Here is a 27663-nt window from a genome sequence, read left to right as displayed (position 1 = left end):
CCATCCACACTAACGAACTGATATCTTTCAGATAAATAAGATTTAAACCAGGCTAGAACATGTCCACGTAGCCAAATATTGGTTTCCAGTCTCTCTAAGAGAAGGGAGTGATCAATAGTGTCAAAAGCAGCACTAAGATCAAGAAACAACAGGACGGATGCGGAACCTTTGTCTGAGGCCATTAGAAGGTAATTTGTTACCTTCACGAGTGCAGTCTCAGTACTATGATGGGATCTAAAACCAGACTGGAATATTTCATAAATGTTTTTTGTCTTTAGGAAGGCATTCAGTTGTTGGGAAACACATTTTTCTAAGATTTTTGAGAGGAACGGGAGGTTCGATATTGGCCTATAATTGTTTAATATGTCGGGATCTAGATTAGATTTTTTTAGAAGAGGCTTAATTTTTAGTGAGTTTGGTACGCATCCGGAGGAAAGGGAGCAATTTATTATGTTCAGCATTGGCTGACCTAGCACAGGAAATAACTCCTTAAGTAATTTTGTAGGAATCGGGTCTAGCTGAGAGTTTGTGGGTTTAGAACTCATTACAAATTTTGTAAATGTGTCGAGCGATACGGTATCAAAAAACTCAAGTGTCCCCATTGACACCTGATCAAGGAGGCTCCGGAAATTTTCCGGACAACCGAGATTTTTAGGACCATAACTATTTAAGGATTCAGTTATTTGTTTTCTAATGGTGACGATCTTTTCATCAAAGTAGTTCATGTATTCATTACAACTAAAGTGAAGACCCACTTCACTTGCTAAGCTTTGCTTTTTTGTTAACTTTGCAACCGTATCAAAGATATATTTTGGATTGTTTTTTGTGTTGGAGAAATAAGCTGATCGAGCAGACGTGAGTGATTTTCGGTATTGTACTGTACTGTCTATCCAGGCTAGTCTAAATACTTCCAACTTGGTGGAGCGCCACTTTCGCTCCGATTTTCTGGAGGCTTGCTTAAGTGCTCTAGTATTGTCGGTGTACCAAGGAGCAAGTTTCTTGTTGCGTATTTCTTTAGTTTTTAGTGGTGCAACTATATCTAATGTATTTCGCAGTATTGAGTTTAGATCCTCGATTTGATCGTTTACAGATTTATTTACTCTGTCATTTATGAGCGAACTAGTAAGAATATCAAGGAATTTATTTGTAATCCGAGAATTTATAGTACAGCTTTTGAAACTCATTGTTTGGGGGGCAAGTGGATTTCTTGTTTTAACGGTAAATGTAATAAGACAGTGATCCGATAATCCAGGATTTTGGGGGTAAATTATTAGATCTACAATATCTATTTCTCGTGACAGGACTAAATCTAAGGTATGATTGTGGCAATGTGTTGGACCTGAGACATGTTGGATGAAACCCATTGAGTCGATTATGGCTTGAAAGGCTTTTTGAAGAGGATCATTGGGGTTTTCCATATGGATATTGAAATCGCCAAAAATTAGAATACTATCTGCCATGTATACAAAGTTAGACAAGAATTCTGGAAACTCATTGAGGAACAATATGTATGGCCCGGGTGGCCTATAAATAGTAGCTATGTAAAATGATTTATCGGCCTGGTTAACTTTCATGAGTAAAACTTCGAAAGAATGAAACTCTGTGATATGTTTGAGAGTAAGTTTATATTTACTGTCATAAATATTAGCGACACCCCCTCCTTTTCGGGATGCACGAGGGATATGATCACTAGTATAGCCAGGAGGAGAGGCCTCATTTAAGGCAGTGAATTCATTAGGCTTTAGCCACGTTTCACATAAACCAATAGCATCTAGTTTATGATCAGAGATTAATTCATTTACCGCAACTGCCTTTGGAGCAAGAGATCTAATATTTAGGAGTCCCATTTTGAGATGCGAAGTGATACAATTATTTTTATTTTTGACCGAGGTGGAGGAAGGCTTTATCTTAATAAGGTTGTTTTTGTTAGCACTACCTTGTTTAACTTTTCTCAGCCTGGAATGAGTCACAGTGGAAATAGGTAAAGCTGTACTAACTACTCTGGCTATGCTATTGACAGACTCCACTATGCTAGGAGGCTGGCTAACAGCCTGCAGCCTGACCTGCACCCTATCACATGTTAAGGATTCAGCTGCGGGATCAGGGCACTACCAATGAAGAGCTTGCTCAGGAATGGCAACAGGCAGGTGTGAGTGCATCTGCACCCACAGTGAGGCGAAGACTTTTGGAGGATGGCCCAGTGTCAAGAAGAGAAGCAAAGAAGCAACTTCTCTCCAGGAAAAACATCAGGGACAGACTGATATTCTGCAAAAGGTACAGGGATTGGACTACTGGGGTTATTTTCTCTGATGAATCCCCTTTCCGATTGTTTGGGGCATCCGGAAAAAAGCTTGCCCGGAGAAGACAAGGTGAACGCTACCATCAATCCTGTGTCATGCCAACAGTAAAGCATCCTGAGACCATATTTGGGGTTGTTTCTCAGCCAAGGGAGTGGGCTCACTCACAATTTTGCCTAAGAACACAGCCATGAATAAAGAATGGTACCAACACATCCTCTGAGAGTAACTTCTCCTAACCATCCAAGAACAGTTTGTTGACGAACAATACCTTTTCCAGCATGATTGCCATAAGGCGAAATTGATAACCAAGTGGCTTGGGGAACAAAACATTTACATTTTGGGTCCATGGCCAGAAAACTCCCCAGACCTTTATCCCATTGAGAACTTGTGGTCAGTCCTCAAGGGGGGCTGGACAAACAAAAACCCACAAATTCTGACAACTCCAAGCATTGATTATGCAAGAGTGGGCTGCCAGGTTGTGGCCCAGAAGTTAATTGACAGCATGCCAGGGCGGATTGCTGAGGTCTTTAAAAAGAAGTTTGAACACTGTTATAGAATTTTGTCTCTTTGCATAACCTTTATATCATTGTGAATAAAAGCCTTTGCTTGTAATTATAGTTCTGTGTATCATAGTGACATCTGACAAAAATATCTAAAGACACTGAAGCAGCAGACAAATTAATATTTGTGTCATGCTCAAAACATTTGGCCACGACTATGTTTTTATTAAATTGCCTATCGTGGGAGCGTCACTTGGTGGATTAAGAACTCTGGGACAGCGGCTGGGCAGTGGGAAGATAGTGGCATGTAATGAGTAAATGCTCAGCTGCCGCTTCTTTTAAAGTTAGTTATTGAATTATAAATGTTAAGTAAAATCATTGCATCTGTCAAATATAAGATGCAATCTGAAATTATCTTGAGAATAAGATCTCAGCCATTTAAGTATTGAATCATACATGTGACCGTTTCAGTTAATAGAGGAATACCTTTGTCTTTTTCTATACATAAGACATCCAATTATAAATCTAATTATTAAGCTGAGATGACATTTCAAACTACAATATTGGAAGGCAGTGATTTTACACTAATTGTTATTACAGTTGACATCAAACCCAATAATTTTATCTATCAGTTTAAATGTCAAGTTATAGATAATATAACATGACTAAGCCGCAGAAGTATGGACTTAACAAGCATTTGGAATCACTGTTATAAATCGGTTAAGCCCAATGAGGTTATACATTATAAGCTGCTCCGCGTCATCTGAATTGTGGATCAAATATTAAGGCGATAACCCTTCCTCCTAATTGCTTAACTCTGCATGGTCTACGTCCGTGATAGCATCTAAATAGAACAAATTGTCAGTCAGAGCCTCAATGCAAAAAAGTTAATCAGCCCTAACATTTTCTGCTATGTTAGCCTCAAAGTCTCAGATCTTTGCTGTAGTCATATGTGTACTAATGTAGTCACAGCAACCAAGGCATGTATAGTCAATCTTTGCACTCTTAATACCAATCAAACAATTAGAGTAATGTGACATATTTTGATAGAAAGACCCTAACTAGCTTTAGGACAAGGTAATACAGGAATAAATAAATACGGGAAAAAATAAATACCGAAATAAATGATTAAGGAAATAAATGAAAATAACAATAAATAAATGCAGAAATTAATGATCAAGGAATTCAATAAATGGGGAAATAAAGTGAAATAATACTGATTAATGAGATGGGTTGTTACACAAGGAGAGCTGGACAGGGCCGTAGTAGGGCATCAAACCAGCAGCATGACCGGTACCTGCTCCTTTGTGTGAGGGGGAGCACTGCCAATGCCCTACAAAATGACCTCCAGCTGGCTACTGATGTGCATGTTTCTGACCTAAGTGGCCGAAACAGACTCCATGAAGGTAGTATGAGGGCCCATCGTCCTCTAGTGAGACCTGTCCTCTCAGCCCTTCCCCAGAGAACACCAGAATTGGCAGGTCTGCCATTGGCACCCTGTTCACTTCACAGGTGAGAGCAGGTTCACAACAATCACATATGACAGATGTGAAAGTGTCTGGAGACGCCATGGTGAATGTTATGCTGCCTGCAACATCATCCAGCATGACTGGTTTGGCGGTGGTCTGGGGAGGCATATCCTTGGAGGGTCGCACAGACCTCCACTTACTAGCCAACGGTACCCTGACTGATGAAATCCTCAGACCCAACCATCAAACCTTACACTAGTGCAGTTGGCCCTAGGTTCCACCTGGTGCAGGACAATGCCTAACCCTATCCCCATGTGGCCAGTGTGTAGGTGGTTCCTGGATGACGAAGTCATTGATGCCGATAACGGGCCCTCACGTTCCCCAGACCTGAATCCAATTGAAAACCTCTGGGGTGTTATGTATTATGCATCTGACACCGCCAAGTAGTGCCACAAACTGTCCATGAGCTCACTGATGCCCTCATCCAGGTCTGTGAGAAGATCCCCCAGGACACCATCCGCCGTCTCATCAAGAGAATGCCAAATGTTGTCACGAGTGCATGCAGGCACATGGGGGCCCTAAACACTACTGAGTCACATTAAGCTGTCATGATGAAATTCACATAGTTGGAACAACCTGTGATTTCAATTGTTTAGTTAGATTTTAGGTGTGAGTTTTAATCCGGCCCTGAAGGTGGTTGGTGATTTTGGTTTCCATTGACCATTATGTCATTTTGTTTTCAACGAATTACACTATGTGCCAAGTATGAAACTAGGTATTAACTGTTGTTAATATAGCAGCCTCAGAACCAGAACTGCTCCTGAAAGGAAGGACAGAGAAAAGCACGTCAGTCACACACATTTGTTTTAACTTGTACAGATCAACAAGCCCAAACCCAGCCCGAATGTATTGTGTAGAATCAGGTCCGGCTAATCGTACACAATATTCAGGCTGAAATTTGGAATTCCATGTCACAAGTTTGGCAAAACTTCCTTTTTCGATAATGGTATTTTATATTCTGGAAATTAAGTCTGAATTAAAAATGATTGTTTTATTCTTTCTATTGTCCCCCATTCAGGCCAAGTGTCAGATCTGAAAGGTCACATTGTGACACAGGTAGCTATGGGGAAGGCCCACACCTGTGTTCTGACCAAGAGTGGAGAGGTCTGGACGTTTGGGGTCAATAACAAAGGCCAATGTGGCCGAGAAACAGGGGCCATAAACCAGACGGGAAAAGGTGAAGTTTGCATGCATACAATAGTTCAACAACAAAAAAAACTGACATGCTTCAAGATGCCGTATGTGCAAATTTATATGGACTAAAATATATTGTGCATCATTTACCTATCCATGTGACTTTTTGTGAAAATGCACAATAAATTGATTGCAAGTGTCTTCTGTACCAACTGTAGCATTTGGCGTAGAGTGTATGGCAACAGCTATGGATGAGGACCTAGAGGATGAGCTAGAGAAAGAAGAGGAGAAGAGCATGATGTGCCAGCCAGGAATGCACAAATGGAAGCTGGACCAATGCATGGTGTGCACCGTGTGTGGAGACTGTACTGGCTATGGAGCCAGCTGTGTTAGCAGTGGACGGCCCGACCGGGTACCTGGAGGGTAAGGATACTTGACTTCGAGGCAGATATACACATTCACACACACAGTCTCACACATACTCCCCATTTGGGAGTATCGTTTATTTTCTTAAAGAATGTTAACTTAGGACCTCAGAGTGGTATAGGGAGATCATACCATTACAGCCAAGTTTGTATTATTTTCTTGTGCAACAACTGTTGTGTGACCATAAGGGCAAAGGATACTGGCTCAGCATCCCCTTGTGTAGAACGGCCATGACCAACATTTTAATTACTTTAATGTTTAATGTCCTACAGATGTCACTCGTTTAATTACAGCGTTTTTTTAACGCTGTAATTAAACGAGTTCGAAGCTAGAACGCTGAAAATGGAATTAGTTCTCGAAAATCATTTTCTAAACGACAACACACATGTTCACAATGTTCTCCTAAAGTAACAGGTTATACTGAATTTAAAAGCAACATTTTTCTAGTTGCAACTTCGTCACTGATATAATTACAAAATGTTTCAATAAAGAAATACACCAATAGCCTAAACTTAAAGAAAGACTATTTGTTTAAATGTGAATTATCTTAAGAAATAAGAAAATACAAAGCAGAACTATTTGTTGCCATCATAGTTTTCAAGTATGGCATGGCAGAAAAACACATCTTATATATAATAGGCTGTCAGAGTTTACTCTAGTACTATATTTAATAGAGAGATGCGTCAGTCGCCTATTTGTTGCATCAACTCATTTGTTTGATCAAATCAGCCAGTATTGCCGTTAAAATTCCCGAATCCAACCGTATACATTAGCTACCAAACGTTTTAAATAGCCATACTGTATAATAACCTAAATTTAAACTGCAATAAAAAACTTTCTATGATCCAACACTTTTTATTTTAATTAGTCAGTATAATAAACTCTTCATCAACTTTGGGAACTGAGCATACAGTATAGGCTACACCAGAGACGTTGCTTTGATCTCATTGTCCTCCGGGTTCATTTTCATAATTGATCCTCTAATCGTGGCAACTGTGCCGTTGTGCTGTTTGCTTGCCACACTCCAACTTTTATACGAATAATCAGAATTATTATTGTTAAGTAGGCAAACAGATTCTAAAATCAACAACTAATATATTGTATCAACTCCTAACAAATACAAATATGATATTTTGATTGAGCATAAAAATAAAACAAAAAGCCAAAATCGCAGCTTTCTCCGCTTTTGAAATCGCATATTTTCCGATTGCAATTCCAGATTATTAGTAAACTATAAAGAGTCTGGCAAGCGAATGGCACAATCGTTTCAGTCTATCTTCAAGTGCTCTTACAACACATCTTCCCCTACCTTTTGCTATTTTCAGACAATAAAGTTTTACAATTCAAATGTCCAGCTGTATGTATAGTGGGGAGAACAAGTATTTGATACACTGCTGAATTGCAGGTTTTCCCACTTACAAAGCATGAAAAATAGGTTATTTTTATCATAGGTACTCTTCAACTGTGAGTGACGGAATCTAAAACAAAAATCCAGGAAATCACATTGTATGATTTTTAAGTAATTCATTTGCATTTTATTGCATGACATAACTATTTGATACATAAGAAAAGCAGAACTTAATAGTTAGTACAGAAACCTTTGTTTGCAATTACAGAGATAATATTTCCTGTAGTTCTTGACCAGGTTTTCGCACACTGCAGCAGGGATTTTGGACCACTCTTCCATACAGATCTTCTCCAGATCCTTCAGCTTTCGAGGCTGTCGCTGGGCAATACGGACTTTCAGCTCCCTCTAGAGATTTTCAATTGGGTTCAGGTCTGGAGACTGGCTAGGCCACTCCAGGTCCTTGAGATGCTTCTTACAGAGCCACTCCTTAGTTGCCCTGGCTGTGTGTTTCGGGTCGTTGTCATGCTGGAAGACATACATGGCCCCATCCATCCTCCCCTCAATACGGTGCAGTCGTCCTGTCCCCTTTGCAGAAAAGCATCCCCAAAGAATGATGTTTCCACCTCCATGCTTCACGGTTGGGATGGTGTTCTTGGGGTTGTACTCATCATCCTTCTTCCTCCAAACACGGCGAGTGGAGATTAGTCCATAAAGCTCTATTTTTGTCTCATGAGACCACATGACCTTGTCCCATTCCTCGTCTGGATCATCCTGATGGTCATTGGCAAACTTCAGACTGGCCTGGACATGCGCTGGCTTGAGCAGGGGGACCTTGTGTGCGCTGCAGGATTTTAATCCATGACGGTGTTGTGTGTTACTAATGGTTTTCTGTGAGACTGTGGTCCCAGCTTTCTTCAGGTCATTGACCAGGTCCTGCCGTGTAGTTCTGGGCTGATCCCTCACCTTCCTCATGATCATTGATGCCCCACGAGGTGAGATCTTGAATGGAGCCCCAGACCAAGGGAGATTGACCGTCATCTTGAACTTCTTCCATTTTCTAATAACTGCGCCAACAGTTGCCTTCTCACCAAGCTTCTTGCCTATTGTCCTGTAACCCATCCTAGCCTTGTGCAGGTCTACAATTTTATCCCTGATGTCCTTACACAGCTCTCTGGTCTTGGCCATTGTGCAGAGGTTGGAGTCTGTTTGATTGAGTGTGTGGACAGGTGTCTTATACAGCTAACGAGTTCAAAACAGGTGAAGTTAATACAGGTAATGAGTGGAGAACAGGAGGGCTTCTTAAAGAAAAACTAACAGGTCTGTGAGAGCCCGGAATTCTTACTGGTTGGTAAAAGATCAAGTACGTATGTCATGCAATAAAATGCATATTAATTATAAAAGAAATCATACAATGTGATTTTCCTGATTTTTGTTTTAGATTTTGTCTCTCACAGTTGAATTGTACCTATGATAGAACTTACAGACCTCTACATGCTTTGTAAGTAGGAAAACCTGCAAAAGACGGCAGTGTATCAAATACTTGTTCTCCCCACTGTATAAATTGGTCAGTCAAACTATACAACACACTGTTCTTTTCATGCCTCTCACTATTCCCAATTTATTAAAAGTGGGTACTCTTAAAAAAAATCCCAATTCCGTGATGGCTCTATAACTAACAAAAGTAATAGCCACAACCCAATAAAGTAACAACATGCGTCGGTCGGGAAAACGATACTAGCTGTGCTGGTACTCTGAACAGCAAATTAACTAGTCAGAAACATGAAGATGCTGCTTAGAGCCCACTGCAAAAGAATAGTGTGGAGAAGGGCTTGCTGAAGATGATTGATTAGAAAATTAACCCATAGGATAATGAGAGAGAGAAGGGATGATCTGGTACTGAAAATAAATCTTCTGTTTTTTGGAAATATTTAGGGTTCCAGGGAGATGTCACAAGTTAATGCAGGCCTAATATTAAAAACCAGTAAGACGGTGGTTAGAACAACAAAGAAGTCTCCCCTGGGGGTTGGGCGGGTGCTAAGCCCAGAATGTATTGTGATCCTAGCAACGCCTCTGGTCAAGGATAGTTTTTATTTTGTTTCACTGATATTTAATCACTTTGATACCTTTGATGAATTACTTCAAAATCATGTTTCCAATCTGAATAATAGATATTATATTTAGGGTACACCTGAATTCATTAATACATGTGGTAAAAAAAAATCTCATGTGTCTAATAGTACATTTTTATCTAATTATGTCTAATAGTTAACTTTACCTAACAATGTGTCCCACTCAAAAAAGTATAGCCTACATAGGATTATTTCTAAGAACACAGGCAATAAGAATTTCATTTGTTTATCAGGCTCTACAAATGTACTAAATGAAAATTACACAACACTTCAATTATTCAAAATAATTCTGTTAGAATTTAGTTGTCATTTTTCTCATTTTGATGATGTACAAGGTAAAATAAGAGACACTGTCGACCATTTTGCTACGATCAAAGGTTATTGGTATTATAGCCTTACAAAGGCCTACAGCACAGTTGCTTGATAAACACAAGAAATTTGATAAATAAATAAAGGAAAGGATGATTTACAGTCGCCTACGCTGTCACGGTGCCACCCAAGCCAGCCTCCTCGCTGCTGGCACTGCTTTCACGGTGCCGCATTCACCGTACCTCATTCACGGTCTCCACTATTAACACCTGTTTCTTATCACATCACCCAGGACTTCCCATCATTATGAACACCAAATCCTCATTGCTAGGCCTACAGCTAAGGAAAATTGTGCACCAGGGTTTGTTAGCTGGCAAAGGCTTTTCGCCGGTGTCAGGTGCATTCTGCCAGATGAAAATATCAACCGCCAAAATGTCCAGTGGGAAATATGCCAAATTAATGAGTAAATAGATTAATAGCATAGTAAAGAGCCTAATATTGTGTGATCTGTATGATCTGTTGCCAAGAGAACAGCGAGCCTCGGCTCACTCAGAGTAAGACATTACTGAGGCATGTGACTAAGCTTGGCGCCAGAATCGAAAGCAGCACACTCCAGCACTAGCATAAATTGTGATGGTGCAACTGAGGCCTGCAAACAAGGTTCAGTAAATGATCTGAGCCTGTAGTAAAACTTTCCGAAGAGCCTGTCAAACGCTTTTTATTGCACGCGTGGGCTAGACATCCTATGGAAACCGACATAACTCGTGGGGTAGCCTATTTGTTGAGACGTTTCAAACATTGACCTCAAAATCCCTTATTCAGATTGGAAACATGACTAGAATGAAAAGATTGTGCAAAAAGATTGTTTATAAACATAATTGAGAACTGGCTCAAATTATTTAGATCAGACAATTATGTAGCTAATAATTGCAACAGTTCACAAAGATTGTGAAGAGCTCATTCTTAAAAAAAAACAGTTGTTGGATCAGGGTTACATTAGGGCATTGTAAAACTATTCTGAAATGTATTTAAACATATTGAATTTTAGACGCAACTTTTATTTATAGGTCAATGCATTTGATTTGGAACATTCCATTTTGAACTCTTAAATGACTTTTCCTAAATGTGTAGCATATATAACATTGTTCCGTTGTCAGAATTCTATACTCACAAACTGAAAACTATTTAGAGACTAATTACTTTTTCTTTTACATTGTATTCCTATTTAATAACTGATTAGGCATGTAAGAGCGTATTGTAATAGGTGCTTTGTTTCACCCGTCCCTCTCTTTGGGTTTATGTGGATTAATTAACAGTAATTTGTAGTATTTAGGCCATTGTACAGTAAATAAACGAATTACATGTTCTGTTCAAATGCCGTTTTATTAGAAATTTTAGAGAAAAATAAATCTTTATTTACCTCTGAAAATATTAATGAAACCATGATGGGTGTAATGCCTATTGCTTGTTTAACTAACTAAACATATTTTTTGTAAACACAGTATGTTAAACACTTGAATCATATTTTCGCTTGGGTATACTGTGGCATATTGTAAAAGTAATTTCTTATTTTTTTATTTTAATACGTTTGAAATTTGAAATGAAACAACCGAGATGCAATTGAAGTGCAGGCTTTCAGCTTTAATTCAGAGGGTTGAACTAAAATATTGTATGAAACGTTTAAGAATTGGAAACATTTTCATCCATCGTCCCCTTATATCAGGGGCTCAAATGTAATTGGACATATTAACACAATCATTAATGAAATATTCATTTTTAATACTTTGTTGAGAATCATTTGCAGGTAATGACTGCTTGAAGTCTGGAACGCATGGACGTCACCAAATGCTGAGTTTCCTTCACTGCAGCTGTCCTCAGTTGTTGTTTGTTCATGTGTCTTTCTGCCTTTTAAGTGTTGTCTTCAGCAAGTGAAATGCATGCTCGATGGGGTTGAGATCATGTGATTGACTCAGCCACTGCAGAATATTCAATTTCTTTGCCTTAGAAAACTCCTGGGTTGCTTTCACAGTATGTTTTGGGTCATTGTCCATCTGTAAAGTGAAGCACTGTCCAATCAACTTCGCTGAATTTGGCTGAACCTGAGCAGTCAATATATCCCCAATACACTTCAGAATTAATCCGTCTGCTTCCGTCAAGAAACACTAGTGACCCAGTACTATTGGAAGCCATGCATACCCATGCCACCACACTGCCTCCACTGTGTTTTACAGATGATGTGGTATGCTTCAGATCATTAGCCGTTCCAAGCCTTCTACATATTTCTTTCTTCTCATCATTCTGGTACAGGTTGATTTTAGTTTCATCTTTCCAAAGAATGCTGTTCTGTAACTGGTCTGGCTCTTTTCAATGTTTTTTTGGCAAATCTGGCCTTTCTGTTCTTGAGGCTTATGAATGGTTTGCACCTTGTGGTGAACCCTCTGTATTTACTCTTGCAAAGTCTTCTCTTGATGGTAGACTTGGATAATGATATGCCTACCTTCTGGAGTGTTCATCACTTGGCTGAATGTTGTGAGGGTTTATTTTTTTTTACCATGGAGAGGATCCTATGATCATCCACCACTGTTGTCTTCCATGGATGTCCAGGCATTTTTGTATTGAAGAGCTCAGCAAAGTCTTGGTGGTCTTGCATGAACCACACTTTAAGATCTCGCTTATGGTTATGACCATAAAGCTCTATTTTGGTCTCGTCACTCCAAATTTCAATGTGCCAGAAGCTGTGAGACATGTCAAGGTGTTAGCGGGCATATTGTAACTGGGCTTTTTTGTGGCATTGGCACAGTAAAGGCTTCTTTCTGGCAACTCGACCATGCAACTCATTTTTGTTCAAGTCGTCATATTGTGCCCTTTGAAAAAAACACTTTTTACCAGAGCAGCCTATATTTATCCTGAGGTTACTTGTGGGTTTTTCTTTATATCCAGGTTTGGCTGAAATCTTTCTTGGTCTACCTGTCCTTGGCTTGATATCAAGAAATACCAAGAGTTTTCCACTTATTGAGTGATTGAACAGTACTGACTGGCATTCGCAAGGCTTTGGATATCTTGGTATATCCTTTTCCATCTTTATACATTTCCCTTACCTTGTTACGCAGGTCTTTTGACCGTTCTTTCTTTTCCCCATGGCTCAGTATCTAGCCTGCTCAGTGCATCCACGTGAGCGCTAATAAGCTCATTGACTATTTATGCACAGACACTAATAGCAATTTAAAATTCCACAGGTGTGGGACATTGTCCTTTAATTGCCATCTTAACCTGTGAGTTTTCAACTTGTGTGCCTGTAACAAGGCCAAACATTCAAGGGTATGTAAACTTTTGGCCGTTTGGGTGATTTGTTATAATTATGATTTAAAAAGGAACCAAACAACTGTGATAATAAATGGCTTCATATGATCACTTTTCTTAAAAAAAAAGTATTTTTTTGTTTTGCATGATCAGTCATATTTTCAAAATCAATGCCCAAATTTCACAATTTCTGCCAGGGTATGCAAACCTATGAGCATAACTGTATAAATGAAAGAGAACAAATTAGCGGGAGATGGAGAAATGTGTTTATAATACACATACTCCCCTCATTCCACATTTTAAAATAGGGGTCTTTATGAAAATACTAAAGTGTCAATTGTAAGAAATCTGAGACTGGCCAAGCTATAATATAAAATGCATGTGCCAGACAGGTTAAAACAATTTAGTGGAAATAATGCAGCCTTTTTGTCTTTGAGACACATTTCTAGCTTAATTATCAGACAAAATTAAGATTTGATTTTCTTTCATCGCTGGCATATTTCAGATCAGGTGTGGCTGATGTTGGATCCCAGTTGGATTTGGTATTGGTTTTACAACAAATCGGACAGGTATCTTGGGTGTCAGATAAAAATGTCACAAAGACAGTTCGGCTTGGAGATACATTTCGTGATGAGATGAAGTCCTTGAACATGAGATTTCTTGGCTGACAGTGAAGTTGTTCTAAGTTGTTTATTCTTGCGCTTCCTCCGGGGGGAGACCATAATAGTCTGGTGGAAATATTAGGCCTTTTCATAATTTATGATTCCATTCTTGTAATGGACAGTTTGGGAAAAGTATTTATTTTTATTTATTTTTTGTAAAATCTATACAATACAAACCTAACTCATGACGACATTTAAATTTTTTATTTAGACTTCTGTTCTCTTACCCTGCTTGCTTTCATATCTGCTGATATTCTTCCATTAATTAATGATTGTTCTTGTGCGTTTAAAAAGCAATTACAATGAAGGGTTTTCTTGCATTAATACAAGCACTTGTACACGAACTATGCATAATCAGCCATAACATTATGACCACTGACAATGTGATGGCTAGATGACAGGGTCAGAGCATCTCCAAAACTGCTGCCCTTGCTGGGTGTTCCCGGTCTGCAGTGGTCAGTACCTATCAAAAGTGGTCCAAGGAAGGAAAAGCGGTGAACCAAGGCTCATTGATGCATGTGGGGAGTGAAGGCTGGCCCCCAACTTTTTCAGCAATTTGAGCAACAGTAGCTCATCTGTTGGATCCAGCAGAAAGGTATCAGAACACAAAGTGCATTGCAGTTTGTTGTGTATGGGGCTACGTAGCAGCAGACCAGTCAGGGTGCCCATGCTGACCCCTGTCCGCTGCTGAAAGCGCCTACAAATGGGCATGTGAGCATGGGAACTGGACCATGGAGTAATGGAAGAAAGTACCCTGGTCTGATGAATCAGTTTTCCTTTTACATCATGTTGATGGCCGGGTGCGTGTGCTTCGCTAACCTGGAGAACACATGGCACCAGGATTCACTAGGGAAGGAGGTAAGCCGACGGAGGCAGTGTGATACTTTGGGCAATATTCTGCTGGGAAACCTTGGGTCCTGCCATTCATGTGGATGTTACTTTGACACGTACCACCTATGTAAGCATTATTGCAGAGCATGTGCACCATGTGCACCCTCATGCAGTGCTCCAAACAAAAATATCAATTAAGGGGCCACTGGCTCCTATAGCTTTTTTTAAGAGCCACATAACAATGCACTTACTTTTATTCACCTTGTTGTGTGCATGTCTGTCCTCTTCCAACTATATACAGTCAAATATTTTTTTTTAACGCAGAATCTGAGCCAGTGTCACTGCCACTGACCATGATTATATATATATTGCCTAATCCGTAGGAAATGTGCATTTCTCTCTTGCGCGTTCACTAGCCTACTGTAAAGATCGCAAGTCAGTAGGCTATCGTCAACCTAATCTTTGCAGCCGACAGAAAACACTTGTTTATTAATAAACAATTAAAATGTCTCATTGCAAACCATTGACAATTGCATATAAGAGGCGCAAACAGAGCGGAAATTGCAGGCGCAACTCGAACAAAACAAATGAAGCGATAGGCTACTGGTTATAAAACGTGCACGTAGGATGCAAATTTTACAATCAAAGGGAGTAAATTTGTATTGTCGCCAATGGTGACCTTGGCAGAAATTTCACCTGCAAATAAATATATTTGGTCGCAAATGCGACCATTTTAATCGCAGTTTGGAGCCCTGTCATGGCAGCGGTATTCCCTGATGGAATTGGCCTCTTTCAGCCGGATAATGCGCCCTACCACAAAGCAAAAGTGGTCCAGGTGTGGTTTGAGGAACACAACGAGTTCAAGGTGTTGACTTGGCCTCCAAATTACCCAGGTCCCAATCCCATCGATCATCTGTGGGATGTGCTGGACAAACAAGTCTGATCTATGGAGGCCCCACCTCGCAACCTACAGGATTTGAAGGATCTACTGCTAACCATAGACTGTAAAAAAAATGGACGACGCCCTTTCGCTCTTTTCCATTGGTGAAAACTGAAGCCGCCAGTGTCCCGATACGGCGCTGACATCTTGGACTTGCGTCTGCGCAGATAGCGATCTTGGGACCAGTTCTGCGCAGTAGTTATGCGCAGTAGCGAGCCGGAAGTAAAGCCGTAAAGCCGCGAAATCAACGGCCCCACCCCTGTGCCCCGCCCTCACTCTCCCTCGCAGAATGCGCATACCGTAATCAATCGCAAGTCCAAGTACAGTACAACCTTTGCTTGTTAAACCTAGACGATATGTTATAGCCTAACTTACATCATGTTTAACCTTAATTTAGAATAGGCCTAATACAAAAATAATTGGTAACTTCTAGCTAACGATCACCTGCTAGCTATTAACATGGCTATTAACGAGGCTTGTTGTCTTTTAGCTAACGTTAGCTATCCCATTACATTTATTTACTAATTAAATAGCTTATAAATTTAATTTACTGAAAAAAATTCAAAGATCGATTGGAAATGCCAGATCGGTTAGCACAATGTACTGCAGAACAACCCATTATGTCCGTGTGAAATTATATCAATAATAGAAATTTAGAGATTAAATGTAAAGCTCCAATCTCCTCTGTCCTCCGAAGATCGCGAAAAAAGCCTGATGGCGCTTCAGTGGCTCCTCGGCTCAGATAGCTGTCAATCACAGCTGTGAATCACGAAATCACACCACCGTTTTTAGAGCATTAAATAACTAACTAAAAACCAACTTATTTTAAAAACAAACTCTTGAATTTACATTAGCGTGATACAAACTACAGTAAATGACAGAAACCAGCTTCGGAAAAAAGATATTTGAAGGGTAATTTAATTGTTTAGTTGGTCTCGCGTCCCATTGAATAACATGGGGAGGGCGGGGTTTATGACCTATACTGGGACCACTCCCCAGGGGGCGATCGAGACGTTTTGGCTTCACTTTTCAGGGCTTGTGCAGCACGCTTGCTGCTAACGTTTTGGTGCCAGATACCACAGCATACCTTCAGAGGTCTAGTGTAGTTCGTACCTCGACGGAACAGGGCTGTTTTGCCGGCAAAACGGCAACCTACACAATATTAGGGAGGTGATTATAATGTTGTGGCAGATCGGTGTAAATCCTTGTATTTAAATGGTTTCCCACTAGCAGAGCCATTCAGCTTAATTGAAAATACATGTTTAGTATCTTTAGTGGCATTGTACAATGTAAGATGAGATGTGCACTCCATTTGTAAAATAAAACTACTAGTCAGGAACACTTCAGCGACTGGCAGAGCTTTTTCAAGTCACTCGTGTGGATTATACTGATGCACGATTATCCCGATTATGGAATTTCACCACGTTGTCCTAATCGTGAGTACTTCCATCGCGATTAGTATTGACATTGTCAAACGTCCCATCCCAAATTTTTTGTGGTTGTTTTTTGGGACATCTGTTCGATAATGCATATATTGATCTGTCTGTACAAAACCATACTGTTGACTTGAAATGATGATCAGATACACTAATAGTTTGTGTATGTATGTTTCTATATTTTGGTTTGTATTGTGTTTACGGATTTGTTTGGTAATGTTTGTATTGATGTTTTTTTTGTGTTTTTGTCTGGTCCCTTTTTGTCTGTGTGTGTTTGTCTTTCTCTATCAGTATCTGTGGCTGTGGTTCGGGAGAGTCTGGTTGCTCAGCATGTGGCTGCTGTAAGGCCTGTGCCAGGGAGCTGGATGGACAGGAGGCCAGACAGAGGGGCATCTTTGACGCTGTCAAGGAAATGATACCTCTAGATTTACTGCTAGGTATAAAACACATAAAAAATAAGCTGTCCAGTATATTTGCACGCTCATGTTTGATGTATTCATTTGTAAATATGAACATCTCATTTCACAAGGCATTCACCCGGTTCAAATGTTATCATTGGATTGAATGGGCGTTATCAGTGGCATCAGCCTCATAGATATGGGTCAGAAGGGGCCTGCTACGCCTACTGGTAGGCTCAGAAGGCTGTTATCATCCATTCGCATGGTTAATCACGGATAAATACACAAGAAGACTCCAGATCCAATCCCAGACGAAACCAGGTCGCTGATACAGGTAAGACCATTAAATGGGTTTGGGTAAGTCTACAGGTAAGACCATTAAAATGAGAGCCTTTAAACTGTGATAATTTTGTCAATACTAAATTATCTGAATACTAAATTAACCATGCGAATGGATGATAACAGCCTTCTGAGCCTACCAGTAGGCTAGCAGGCCCCTTCTGACCCATATCTATGAGGCTGATAACCACTGTTAACGCCCATTCAATCCAATGATAACATTCGAATCGCCTGAGGCATTGCACTTGTCTCATTGGTTTCTGTCATTCAATTGTCACACTGCTTAACCATTTTCATCTCGCAGCCAATGTTTTTCTCTAGACCATGGGTGGTTCAGCATGTAGTCATAAAATAATGAATATTAAGTCTGGGTTGTTTTAATTCTCACAAAGAATATGTTTTTGTTGCCATATGTGTCTTGAATAGAAGTAGGGAGTGAACTTCCAGAATGTTTTTTCTCTCTGTTTTAGTCTCATATCTTTAGAATACATTTTTTAATACTGGAATGTTTTGTTTGGCTAAGTGAATACTTTTCTGAGGACTGCAATTTAGGTTAGGACGAATGGAGTTGTTTTATTAATTATTTACAAACTCAATTTTAAATATATAATACAACTTATTAAAATGAAATACAAATTCATAAAACTAAAATATCGCTTGCTTCAACATGAAGCTATATAGAACAAAACACAAATTGCAAATGATAATCGGAAGACAATGCTAACTGTAAGAACGCCTATGGGAGATTTTGGTCTGTTAGACAGCGCTCTTCACCACTGTCATAAAAACACAGAATGAGACAATATACTTTAAGAATGGTCTTCTGTCCCTCCAGTAGAGTTCGAGACACTCGTGTACATATATGCCAAGGAGTGTTGAAGATAGTGGCTTGTGGTGAACCAACACTTTGTTGGTTTTCATTTAATTTGTCACCCATCTTTATTTTATGGACATATTCTGATATTACCATGCTCCTTATTTGGTCCCTTGGTGGAAAAGGTTGGTAACTGCTGCTATCAATGTCCATCCAATGCTCTTTTTGGACTCCTCAGACACATGAAGCTAACACTTGCATGCTCCGTCTCTTCATTCATTCAGTTACTTTCATAGCTAACTAGCAAGTTCAACCAATTCACTCACCAGTTTAGACTTTCTTCCGTTGTCATTTCCAAATTGACTCAACTGCTCGGGGTAAGAAATAATTTGACCGATTAAATAATTAAATAAATACTTTTCCTTTTCCTGTGTCGAGTTCCAAATATTTGGGAGTGTACTGTCCAAATCAATACTAGTTGCTCATGTCTTTCAATCAATATCCTTTTTTATGTAAATCTCAAAATAGGAGCTGCCTGTTAGACACAGTCGTAGGATTTTTACACTCCACAGGACCTCATTTTAAGATAGGGGTGAAACAGTAGCTTTTTAATTGTTCTGAACCAGGCAATATGTTACACTGTTGTTTCACTTCACTATTCCAGTCTGGCAATGCTGTTACTGAATCGGTGTGTACTCATGTTTGCAGCGAGGGGTGTTGTATAAAATGAAATTTGTAAGTAGATTGCACCGTTAGGCCAGACAGTCCATTTCTGTGGGGATTTACCGGGCCTTCTTCCTCTATTCGAATACCAGACTGAATTAATCATTTGAAAAAAATAGGGATATAAGACTTGAGTCATTGAGAACTTCAAGGGTAGTCAAAACAAATATGTCAATTTCAAGGAAATGGGTTAATTCCATGTAAAGATGCACCACTTTTCTGTTGTCTCCTTTCTCCATCATTCATCCATGTGTGTTGTTTCTCCTCTGTCTGGTTTGCTCTCTCCCCGGGGCGGTGTGTTTCAGCTGTGCCTGTCCCTCCCCCCCCAGGAGTCAATATTGAGGAGCACATCCAGATCCGGCAGGAGGAGAAACGCCAGCGGATCAACCGTCGACATCGGTTGGAGGAGGGAAGAGGTATGGGCTAAGTGGGATAGGTGATAGGGTCAGGGTTTTCGGCTTAAGAATGGGTCTTTATTAAGACTAGGGAAGGGTGGGTGTGTTTGCTTGTTTGGGAAGGGACAAAAAGGCAGACCAAAATATTAGGGGACGCCAAGGTATTGGGTATGCAGAGATTGGGGCTAGAGCAGGGGTGTCAAACCTCAAGCCCACCCTTGTGTTCCTATCCAGCCCACGAATACGTAATTATCAAATAATTACTGAAACAGTAAAACTTTATTGAAACTACATATGGTAATGGACCTACATTCCAGGGCTCTGAAGTGCGGCCATTTTATTAGCACTTAAACATCTGATGTAATACATTTTATCATTATAGCATTAATAGCTCAAATATTTTGTTTATTGCGCACCAACATTTTTCATCTTAGGTGCACACATCTTCCTTCTAAAAACCATGAAACAATTTTTTTTAAACAACGTAGATCAATGTCTCTTGGCTGTCCAGTTGGCATGCAAATTAGTACCTTTACAGTGTGAACTGTGTATGACAGCTGGGTAGACAGTGGACAGGTAAACACATTGTTTTATATTGATCATTTTTCCAGTACTTTGACTCGGTCATTGCTATGATTTTAGGTTTCCCTCGTTTCAGTATTGTGCTCTTGTGATTTTCTTTCCCCTTTGCTTGTGAATTCATGATTTTGCAGTGTTTGTTGTGTTATTGTATTACCATTGCAAATTTCTCTCAACCTTTGAGCCTGCTGTGTCCATGCATGTGAAAGTTTCTTTCTCCCTCTCAGGCCCCCTTGTTTTTCCTGGCCCCATATTAATGAACCAGCGTGAGCAGGCCCTAGCCAGACTCAGACCCCTACAGGTCCTAAGGCATAAACGGGACAAGCAGAAAGGTACAACTACCCGTCTTCAAGTTCAATACCCTTAACCCAAACGGGTCCCGATCCGCCCCTCTCTGATCTCACACTCTACCAAACCAGCTGTCCCGTCCTTATGCACGACAGTCAGCCTTTTGCTCTCCTTACTCGCTCTCACATGAAAAGCTAAACTTAATATCCCCGAATAGTATGATAAAATACTATACTACCCAAAACTTTTGGTAGTTTATATCCTGGTAGAATAGACTCCTAGTCACTGAATACTTTCAACAAATGAAAATGAATCGCACAAATACTATGTGCAAAGAACTGTAGGAATGTATGAAGCATACTGCTCAGCCTTAACATTAGGACTAATGCCTAATGCCTATGGTAATTTGTTTGTATTTAAAATAAAACTGCCATTTTGAAAGCTACGCCCTCCTCGTTCCATGATCTTTCCTAAATAGGCATATTTTTACATTGTTCCGTTGTCAGAATTCTAAACTCAGAAATGGGTAACCTTTTAGAGACTTTTTAACTGTTTTCTTTCCCTGTTTTCTGACTTAATCACCAATAGCCCATGGCACTTAGCGTTGTTACCCAAATGGTGCCCAAATGGTACCCAGGTGCTAATCAACCCTCACTGAATGCATGACATCAATGGATGATTGCGCTATACTCCCAGATGAATGACAGTCTTGGTTGAATTTTAATGAACTTACAAATGAAATACAACATTGCCATGACCATTCAACAATTTAATTAGGCTATTAATGAAACATTATACAAACAATATAGGCTTCTTGACGATTCCACATATGTATCACACTTTTTTCAATAGGAGATTCAGCATTCTTGTGTAAGCTAATTCTTCACATTTAAATCTAAAATGTAAATCTAAATAATTATTCACTAAACGAAATACCAGATTTACTTTAGCAATCACCAATTCAACAAACTTATTACACTGTTGCTGTTTTTATATTTGGAGAGAAAGAGAAACAAAATCACAACACATCCTATCATCTCTCTTTTAATTTTCTCTACTTATTTTACTGAAGATTAATATTCTACAAATCATCTCATCTCATCTTCATCCGCTTATCCGTTATCGGGTTGCGGGGGCAGCAGCTCCAGGAGGGGACCCCAAACTTCCCTTTCCCGAGCCACATTTGCCAGCTCTGACTGGGGGATCCCGAGGCGTTCCCAGGCCCGTGTCGAAATATAATCTTTCCACCTAGTCCTGGGCCTACACCGAGGTCTCCTCCCAGCTCGACGTGCCTGGAACACCTCCCTAGGGAGACGTCCTGGGGGCTTCCTTACCAGATGCCCGAACCACCTCAACTGGCTCCTTTCGACGCAAAGGAGCAGTGGCTCTACTCTGAGTTCCTCACGGATGGCTGAGCGTCTCACCCTATCCCTAAGGGAGAAGCTAGCCACCCTTCTGAGAAAACCCATTTCAGCTGCATGTACTCGCAATCTTGTTCTTTCGGTCATGACCCAGCCTTCATGACCATAGGTGAGGGTAGGAACGAAAATTGACCGGTAAATCGATAGCTTTGCCTTCCGGTTGCCTTCCCCGCTGCTCCGATTCTCCGGCCAATCTCCTTCTCCATTGTCCCCTCACTCGCGAAAAAGACCCCGAGATACTTGAACTCCTTTACTTGGGGTAACGCCTCATTCCCTACCCGCAGTTGGCACTCCATCGGTTTCCTGTTGAGAACCTTGGCCTCAGATTTAGAGGTGCTAATCCTCATCCCAACCGCTTCACACTTGGCTGCGAACCTGTCCAGTGAGTGCTGAAGGGCACAGACCGATGATGCCATCAGGACCACATCATCCTCAAAAAGCAGCGATGAGATCCCCAGCCCACCGAACTGCAACCCCTCCCCACCACGACTACTCCTCGATATCCTGTCCATAAAAAGTAACAAACAGGATTGGTAACAAAGCGCAGCCCTGGCGGAGGCCAACCCCCACCTGGAACGAGTCCAACTTACAACCGAGAACCCGAACACAGCTCTCACTTTGAACATACAGGGATTGGATAGCTCTCAGAAGGGACCTCCTCACCCCATACTCCCGCAGCACCTCCCACAGTATCTCCCGGGGGACCCGGTCATACGCCTTCTCCAGATCCACAAAACACATGTAGACTGGATGGGCCTATTCCCTGGCCCCCCCCAGGATCCTTGCAAGAGTAAAGAGCTGGTCGGTTGTTCTGGGACCAGGACGGAATCCGCATTGTTCCTCTTCAATCTGAGTTTCGACTATCTATCTAGGCTAAAAAATTATTCACGAAATGAAATACCAATAATAGTCTTTTCCGCTAGAGCTATGCATTGGCATTGAAATAAAACCCATAACTCCACTAGAAACCCCCGGGAGAGACCTGCAAACACACTCCATTCACAGCCTATTCATTTTGGACCTGATCTTTTTCTAAAAACTCCTCTTGGTTTTTCAATAACTCATGTCAACTATAGACAATTCATGTCACCTATAGATTGGCTGTGTAATTTTTATTTTGTATATTTGTAGGGCCTAATAAACAAATGGAAATACTATAGCCTGTTTTCTTAGAAATAATCGTTCTATGTATTATTTTTTGTCTTTTTTTGTATGATAAGACCATCAATACAAACACATTCTTGTATTTTTTTGTAACACAAACAAATTATGTAATTCATTATTTTCTAGACTATTCTGTGTAGTTTGATGACGACCCAGTAGATGAACTGATGCTCTGGCTGGATTGTGATGAAGGTGTATGCTAATAGGGCCGATTCGTATGCTAGTGACGAGAAACTGTTTGTCTCTGGCTGTTAATGTTCGTCTGAAAAGCTTGGCGGTTCTACTGTTAAGTGGCACTTCTGGTGTCTTTTGCAGACATCATATAACAATTATTGTGATTTTTTTTTTTTTATTGAGATGACGGTTTGGAAAGATGGCAATATTGTTCTGAAAACATGGTTGAAACTGTCAGAATTATATTTGTATCTAAAATCCTTTTTTGATTTTAGTTTTGATCTTTCCTTATCTCCCAGCTGATTGACAAAGCAGTGGTTTAGGGACCATTTCAAATACTGCAAACTGCAGATCCTTTAAAAGCAACGACCCTTCTAAATATATTTCCTCTTTAGGTGCCCTAGAATTTATATGAAGAACAAACCAAGCAAGAGAGAATAAGAAACAGTTGGCAGACTGCTTTTGCACTTAAGTCCTTGGATGATGTCACAGTACTTTTGTTAAAGAAAATAATCAATATCACTATTACACTTGAACAACCGTCTCTTAGCAGCAGAGTAGATTGTCTGACACTGCAGAATTATTATTGGTTGAAATAATAGGCATAGTGCCTTGTCTCAAAATACAAGAAGAATTGTGAGGGATTGCCTTTGACACACATTGCAATTATTGCAGGCTTCAGTGCAGGCTTTCAAATTAGTATTAATAGCGCCAAATGATATCACATTTGAAATTCTTACATTGTAAATGACTTATAGGAATAAATATATTGCATTGTGCCCTCTGGTTATATTTGCCAAGAAACTAAGATTTTCTTGTGAGAAATGCATTTTAACTTAGGAGGAATAATACTTCAAACTGGATAACCTGCATTAGAATGATTCTATTCTAGGATAATTTCCTCTTCCACCCTAATTTCTGCTCCACAGTATATTGTATATTTTCAAATACAGGATGAAGTGGTTTTCAAATTATTAACCCCCCTTGAACTTTTTTAAGGCTGCAGCTATTGATTATTTTGTTGATGGATTATTCTAAGCATAAAATGCAAAGGAAAAGGTTTTTGTAGTATTGCTTTTTACATTGAATGAAGACATCACATGTTATTTTGGTTCTGTGTTTCATGAGCTGAAATAAAAGTTCCTAAACATTTTCATATGGGCCTATTTGAATTAGAAGTCATATGAAATCCCTATAATAGGCCAAAAATAATTAGTGAAAAGGAACTCTAAGACGATAATATATTAGTAAGTGTTGCATATTGACTTTATATCTTTAAGTATACTTGGAGCAAGTGAAAGAGAAACACAAATAAATCTAAGGAAATTCGTTTTTTTAGCCAATGCTGTGATGCCAACTATGGTACAGTGCTGTGCTGTTTGCGTTTGAGTTCATGTGGTAACTTACTTTTTGATTGAGGATCTGTATGCTTGTTTCAATTATTGTGTCCCCTTCCTTGTTCTTCTGAATATTGTGAACAGATGCTTCCACTGCATATTGCAATCACTTGACGGCATATTGCAATCCCTTGATTGCATATTGTAATGCCTCGATCTGGAGGATATAGCAGAAGTATTACTCCAAAAAGTATCACTTACACTGACCGGTGATATTATATTTCTCCCCACAGTACATGGCAGTTTACAGTAGTTGCTGCTTACTAAGAAGCGCAACTTGATGGGTGTAGCTCCAGTAACTAAGATAGGCAGGGCTTTTGTGAAAGGTCAATTATGACATACATTGTACATTAATATTATACATCTGTCATAGGGTGCTAACAAAATTAATTTGTTGAAGAATAAAATGTTTTTGAAAACCCTGTAGCGCCAATTTGCTACATGAGTTTCTGAGACCTCTGCATCATCAAGCAATCATCTGTGAAAAAGTTGGCTGGTGGAAGCAGTTTTAAAAATGTTAACTTGTACATTAGCTGCACCCATGTATTTACCACTGTGGTTCAAAATGTTTTCAAAATCTCTATAAGCTGCGGTGTATCAATGCATTTGTTCCCTTATACAACCAGCCTGAAAACAATTGCCTGTAACTACTTTTTCGCAGTGATTTAGTAATTTATGTGACCTGGTCACTTATTCTATGGTAATGAAGTTTCAGTTCAAGAAAATAAATTAATCAATAACAAACTTAAATGAAGCGATTGAATATACAGTGTCCAAACACAACCATCAATGAGAGTGAACTTGCGTATTAGGGAGAACATGATTTAAATTTATCAGCTATTTGTCAGTCCCAGAGTCTGCGTGAGTAAGGCGACGTTTTCCTTTCCATACAGTTGCTAATGCGCGACATACAACTCTATCGGTATTGTAGTGAATTACTGTGACATAAATTACAAGTGATTGTGTAACAACAATGTTAAGAAAATATGTACACATTACAATGATGCAGTAACATTTGAGTCCGGATCAATAAGCGTGTTTGATGATTAAAATATTTTTTTGGAAGGAAATATAATTAGAGAAGCCAATGGAATCATCCAAAAAGGAACTTCTCGTCTGGTGATCTGGTCATTATAGTGGTTGACATGGCCCCCTGAAATTTGTGGCTAATGTGACACATAGTAAATACATTACTTGAGGCTTTGTGCATAGTTTCTTCGTCAAGACAGACTAATGTCCTGCAATGTCGAGATGCTATATTGACACTGGGCAAACATATAGCACCGTGCTGTAGTGGTTAAAGAGGCAGCCACTCATGTGGGAGACCCAGGTTTGAATCCAGTGAGGGCAACAACATGTATCACTTTTTATTGTGGGCCGCTGAACTAGGCTTGCCTGGTTCTTTTTCTGGTTTGATAAGTAATGGAAGTATATTTGTTTTGATTGCCCCTTGACGGGTGCTGTTCCCCACGTTATTGGACGCCGGATAATATATATCCTATGTACAATTACGTGGGGAACAGTAAGCGTGGGGGCAAGGAGGGGCCTAGTAAGCGTAGGGGCAAGACAGTTTTTCCAACCACACTTTGCAAAGCACAACTGCGCATTCTACTGAACCCTTTTGTTTGTTCTTGTTAGATATTGAAACAGTTTTAGGATTGTATTTTTTTTGACACACCACTTTGACATTTACACACACACACATCTGACTACACAACCATACGGATATTTTTTGTTTGCTTTTCACCATTCATAAATCAGAGCCTTGGAGTCTACAGCAACGGCAATATCCCAAGCAAAGGAAGTAGGTGTGTTTTTAGTGCACTGTGTTGATTGACTATACCTCACTCCTGCTAAGGCAATGGTTAATTAGTTTTGAAAGTAATAGAAGCCACTACATCAAGTTGATAAACTATCCGCAAGTCAAAGCCTCTTACAATTTGGACAAAATACTGCCAGATGAATGCCTGCGATTGACATTCAATAAAGACGCATGAGTGTTTGTTACCGATTTGAAACAGCTCATTTGGAGGGATATGACACAAAACGCACCTTTGAAGCTTTGTATAATATTTTACCATGACCGCAAAAGTATGTGAATGTTTGACGTTAAATGGATGGACTCTGGGTGCTTGAAGGATATATTTGTGGATGAGCTTCGTAGCTCAAGATGGCCATACTAAGAAGCACTTGGAAGTAACAAATAAAATGATTTATGCGCATAAACGAGACAGCCGTTGTTAACTGTTTGAATAAAAGTGACAATGGCTGACAGCTTAAGCCAAGCGAGCTGCAGCAATTAATGAGCTAATGTCAATGATTGGATCACCTAGAACTAAACTGGGAATATGTATTCGGAGGATGAATGAAATAAAACCATTACTGTGCTCAGAGGGAAATGTTTGTGATGTGAACAAGTGTTTGAACCAAGTGTTTGAACACAGAAACCCAAACGGCATTCCATACGGCGTTCCTTACTGTTATGCTAAAGCATAGTGGGAGTGCCCAGAGATAAAGCCAATTATGAGCCTATAATGCGCCATATGGTTGTCATTCTCCAGCATCTGGACTCCCCTGGAACGTACGACAGAATCCTTTTTGTGGCATTATACATTCCACACCGAGTCATCTCTGACGAGTCAAATGTTCAGCTTTGTCCAACACCTGGTCGTCTAATGGTTAGATGGAGACCTGGAGAGGCCTACAAGCCATGGTGTCTCGCACCCACTGTGAAATATGGTGGAGGATAAGTGATGATCTGGGGATGCTTCAGGAAGGCTTGAATCGGGCAGATTTGTCTTTGTAAAGGACGCATGAATCAAGCCAAGTTCAAGGTTATCCTGGAGGAACGTCTGCTTCCTTCTGCTCTGGCAATGTTCCCCAACTCTGAGAATAGTTTATTCCCGCAGGACAGTGCTCCATGTCACACAGCCAGGTCAGTCAAGGTGTGGATGGAGGACTACCAGACCAAGACCCTGTCATTGCCAGCCCAATCTCCTGACCTGAACCTCATGACCTGAAAACGTCTGGAATTTGATCAAGATGAAGATGGATGGTCACAATCCATCAAATAAAGCCAAGCTACTTGAATTTTTGTGCCAGGAGTGGCATAAAGTCACCCAACAGC

General features: G+C 40.0%; 1 protein-coding gene across 1 annotated transcript in view; it reads left to right on the top strand.

Moving 5' to 3' along the window:
* Nucleotides 1-27663, top strand: part of mycbp2 (MYC binding protein 2) — a 331873-nt gene that overhangs the window by 93323 nt on the left and 210887 nt on the right. Inside the window, 5 exon segments of the mRNA XM_020054739.3 lie at nucleotides 5348-5506; nucleotides 5682-5886; nucleotides 17136-17281; nucleotides 19448-19534; nucleotides 20320-20424. Coding sequence (XP_019910298.2) covers nucleotides 5348-5506; nucleotides 5682-5886; nucleotides 17136-17281; nucleotides 19448-19534; nucleotides 20320-20424 — 702 coding nt within the window.

Source organism: Esox lucius, chromosome 16, assembly GCF_011004845.1.
Source record: "Esox lucius isolate fEsoLuc1 chromosome 16, fEsoLuc1.pri, whole genome shotgun sequence".
In the NCBI taxonomy this organism is placed as follows: Eukaryota; Metazoa; Chordata; class Actinopteri; order Esociformes; family Esocidae; genus Esox; species Esox lucius.
The sequence above is the reverse complement of the archived record's forward strand: the minus strand, read 5'-3'. Positions and strand labels throughout refer to the sequence as shown.